The sequence below is a fragment of the Nothoprocta perdicaria genome, unplaced genomic scaffold, assembly GCF_003342845.1.
Source record: "Nothoprocta perdicaria isolate Ctin4 unplaced genomic scaffold, notPer1 scaffold_492, whole genome shotgun sequence".
Taxonomy (NCBI): domain Eukaryota; kingdom Metazoa; phylum Chordata; class Aves; order Tinamiformes; family Tinamidae; genus Nothoprocta; species Nothoprocta perdicaria.
Window position 1 is genome coordinate 140,762 of NW_020455746.1, and position 4,553 is coordinate 145,314.

General features: G+C 43.5%; 1 protein-coding gene across 1 annotated transcript in view; it reads right to left on the minus strand.

Moving 5' to 3' along the window:
• Positions 1 to 3,625: 3,625 nt before the first annotated feature.
• The window catches only part of LOC112954201 (protocadherin alpha-8-like), a 21,401-nt gene continuing 20,473 nt past the window's right edge, over positions 3,626 to 4,553 (minus strand). The window contains exons 3-4 of the mRNA XM_026047343.1: positions 4,419 to 4,529; positions 3,626 to 3,646 (exon numbers count right to left, since the gene is read on the minus strand). Coding sequence (XP_025903128.1) covers positions 3,626 to 3,646; positions 4,419 to 4,529 — 132 coding nt within the window. The remainder of the gene's footprint in view (positions 3,647 to 4,418; positions 4,530 to 4,553) is intronic.

Genomic DNA, 4,553 nt, shown 5'->3' on the forward strand with positions numbered 1-4,553 from the left:
ACCGCACCTGACCGCCGACCAGCGCCCACGCCGCCTGCAGCACCAGCAGCCGCACCGCGCACCGCACGCCCATGGCCAGCGCCGCTCCCGCACCGCACCCGGGCGCTTCCCCGACACCCACGTCCCCCGCYGCCARCGCKGCTCCACRCGCAACCGACCGGGCCAGCTCCTCCCCGCCCCATCCGSTCTCCGCAGCCTCCGGCCGCCGATGCGTAGCCGYKTTAGCGRTTCGGGGAGGAGCTGCCTCCTTCCTCCCGCCTCACGGCTCCTTCGCGGCCAACAGCGGCACCGTGTGTYCAGCTMYAGCTAYRGCTCYTGCAAGTCAATTCTCTCGCCGGCTCCAAGCGCTTTCCTAGTTCCAGGCGGGTGACGGCAGGACGCCGTCGTGCCCGCTCAGGAGAGATATCTCCTATTTCCCTCCACAACATTTCCCTTTGACGAACATGGTCTGGAGAGTCTGTGTTTCGTCGTTTCTCTTCTCCTCCACTCTCCTGTCCTCTTCTTTTTGTCCTTTAATATCTTTTCACTGCTTTGCTCTTCTCTCTTCTCCTTTACTTTCCTTTTTCCTTCCCGTTCTCTTTTTTTTTCCGTCATATACAACTCATGTTCCACAAATGCTTTCCAAATATTTTGTGAATATATGCTACAGGCGTTACAGGAAGCAATGGCCATCCCGTTGTGTAATATCTTTCGTGCACATTTGTTCCTATTTCCAATGAGGCTTGTGTTAAGTGTTTAATTGTGAAGCTCTCAGAACACCTGCTTTTTCCAAAAAGCTTTCTCTCTCCATRTGCCTGTTCACTCATGGATACTGCATCAGGGATTCATCATACCTGAGAAGGCTTTCAGCAAAAGAAGCCTGCTGTACTTCTCATTTGTACTTGTCATTTTTCCTTTACAATACCTTCTTAGGAAGACTGAGAAGGTGTTCTCTTTCTTTCATTCCTCCTGGACAGATACTCTCTGCATCCACTTCCTTTATGGAAGAAAAGGAAAGCTCTTGGGCCTCCATACATGGCAAGGTTCCACCATAATACACCGGTGGCAACATTCCACCTTCCTCGGAAGGATGGTCACATAGAAATGATTTCCGGCACATTCATAGTTGTTAGTAACAGGTGGAAATTGCTCTCTCTCTCTCTCTCCTTTTTTTTTTTTTTTTTTTTTCCCCTCCCTTCTCTCTCCTCTTTTTCCTGTCTGGGTTTTCAATAGTGATGTGCAAGAGTTCTGCCTTTGGCTTTCAAAAATGCAAAATCCTAGAGCAGGGAAATGACATTTTAAAAACAACTCTGACCAAAACTGAAGGTTCTGGACTTTGAAGTATGGGCCAACACTAAAATACCAGCAGGACAGAGAGGCGCCAAAGAGACCAAAACTCCTCCAGTGAGTCTTTACTCTGGGTTGCAAAACTGAATAGAGACAAAKGTGCAAATGCTCAAGGCACAGTTAAAAAATGCAGGGGAACCAAAGTTCTTTAATTTTCCTCACATACCTCGTGAGAGAGTTTTCTATTCCTCTTCAATCTGTAGCTTCACACTTATTTTCATGTTCCTCATTATCCAATCGGACATTGTCATATTGTACAAAAAAGTCAGATTTCTTTTTCCAGAACAAGTTACYACAGAATGTCTCAAATACATTAAGATGATCCATGTGTCACAATCAAATCAATGCCACACAGCTTCCACTATTGTGTAGACAAGAAACAGCAAGAACATGTCTCAGTCTCACCACCTGCACRGTCACAAAGTCCCACTTAATGCAAAAAAAGCCACTCAGTATCACTTCAATTGATATCACAGAGGAAGATGAATGGGACACTTTCATAGAAGTACACCATGTGGCTTCAAGCACAGAATCATCAGTCATATCATATAAGGAATATCCAATATTATCATATAGATAAAAAAAAACAGAAACAATTTAGGCACTATATCTGTCTCTCTCAGAGATATCGATGTTTAGTCCTATGGTATGCATTTTGTAGTTTTGCAAGTGGACTTGATTTGTTTCTTTCGAGGGGGAAAAAAAGAGGAAAGGAAAATGTTATTTACATATGAAGGGATTTCAAGGGCCACCTTCCATGACAGCTCTTGATTCCAGTCCCAGGAATTGGACCGGAAAAAGGAAGCAGCTCTTAATTTATTGCCTTATTGTACAACTCGTATATTCACTTCTGCAAGGGGGGAAGCAGGAAGCCTGTAAACAGGAAACACATAAACTAATGGCATTCTGCACGGCTGAACATCAGCTGAAGGTGCTAGAAGCAGCACRGTTATCCACATTGGCAGCAGAAGGATCTAATTTTGAAATCGCTCACTCAAAAACACACAGAAGTACAGTCGTGCTCACAATCCTTGACGCATTTCTGGGAGAAGGCAAGCTAAATCATGCTGACCACAGCGAAAGGGAGACTTYCAGGTGTTGTGTCTCTTGAGGATGTAATGCACAAGAAAATAATCACAAACTACTTTTAAAAAACCTCAGAAAAAAAAAAAAAAAGGGAAAAAAAGGCTTAGAAATGCTATGGAATTGCTATCGGCAGGAACTGATGTGCTTCCGTTAGGGTAATCAATCACCAAAGCCAAGTCCTTTAGCAATACACACCCGAGCTAATACAAACACTGTTTCCCACTCTTTATACCTATGCTGGATCATGATCTTCTGCCTCAGCCTCTGTTCATTACAAAGCACTGTAATATCCTACATGAAAGATGTACATATACCTATGGTGTGTTCCATCTCGACACTAAGCTGTAGTCGACACTAACTCTGTACTATTTCTCAAAGTAATTTATGSCATGTAAGGAAGAGAAAGTAAATAAAGAAATATGCTCAGTGCACTGCAGTATATCAAAAATAAGACTACTGTGGAGAATTACAGGGAGCAAAGATACGCAGAACTAGGAGCCACCCAATCCAACTTCAGAGTTGGCCTTGTTTTCAGCATAGGATTAGATTACGCTATAAAGAACAACTCAACTCCTTCAAACYGAGTTAAACAGTTCTGTTTGTCTAGTTCAATCCCCCATACAAAAAGGAAATGGATAGCACACCTSTCCCCAAAAAACAAACAATAATAATGAAGTAAACTCTATTCAAACAAAATGTCAATCCATTCTAGTCTTCCTATTCTACATGTTGAGTATGCCAGAAGTCTTTACACAGTCAGACACAGAAAACAGGAAAAAAAAAAAAGTGTATTCATAGAGTAAATTGAACGGAAGCACACTGAGAGCAGATCACTAGCTATTAGTTATGCAAGATCAGCAAAGTCTCACAAACCAAAGACTCGAAGAATCAAGAAGAATCCGATGCAAACATCACCATGTACCTGTGCTGTTCTGCTTTGATATGGACTTTCTCTAACCCAGGCTCAGAAAGAGAATCTACAGCACYGTGTATTTTTTCCTACTCTTGTGATCTGAAACAGCCTGTGTTCTACTCATCACCATGGGTCCATGAACGGGATTCTTGACTGATCAAAGGTCACCCTACACAACAGGAAATGCCTACAGAGCAGGCACTCGCCCTTGGTGGCCCTCCTAAAGCAGGATTATTGCCACAGTAGCAAGAAAGACCCTTACCCCAACAAGATGGCACCGCATTAAACACAATTTTGTTGCTAACACAACTCTTTGCGGATCTGCAAAACAGCATACACAAAAARGATCTAGCAGCTTCTCTGCGCTAGATCTTTCACAGCTTGCATCGTTGAAATATATCATGTGAAAATGCTGCATTGCTGCACAGAAGGAGTCTAAAAGTAATGCTTTGACAGCTCTAAACAACACAAGCTTCACCGTTCACTCCACCAAATGGTACACGCACACAAAATAATAAAGAGGAAGAATTCTCATAAACGATGTATACTGAGTAGGCTAGCTGGAAAAAAAAGGAAGAAACGGGATGCTCCAATCAAAAATACAAAAAAGAAAGAGTAAAACACTTGTACAAGAAAAAAAAAAATCCTTGGTTTCTGCTTCCCCATACGTAATTCAAATTTTCCAGAGAAAAAGGCACTGATATCCCCCCAAAAAATGCAAAAGCTGAAAAAAAGCTCTCAGACCAAGAAATTACAAGAAGCTCAGCTCCCACAACATTAGACGCGAAAAGGGAAAGGGGAATTCTAAGGGATTAGTTCTGAGTGTAGCACTAGGGAAGCCTTAAATAAAAAGTATGCAATGAAGCCTCAGTCTCAACAACTTAGGGTACGGTGTCTAACATAAACCAAATATTCCCTCAGAAAAATGACAGCGTTTCAAAGGGAACAGAAGAATAATGACCATTACTGCCAAAAAGCAGACGTTGAAGACGTGAGAAGTACGGGTCACATACAGGCACTAAGTGAAGACCCCAGATCCAAGAGATGTTATCAAAGGGATCAATCAGACACGGAAAAATAGATTGCGGGATACCCAGAGATGAGAAACGCCAGAAAGGAAAGTGCCACTGACCGTGTCCAGGAGAGCGCTGGGATCCTGAGGCGGCGCAGAGCCCGCGGGCAGCGGGAAGTTGGGGCTGAAAACCATGAGGTCGCTCTTGCCCGCGCC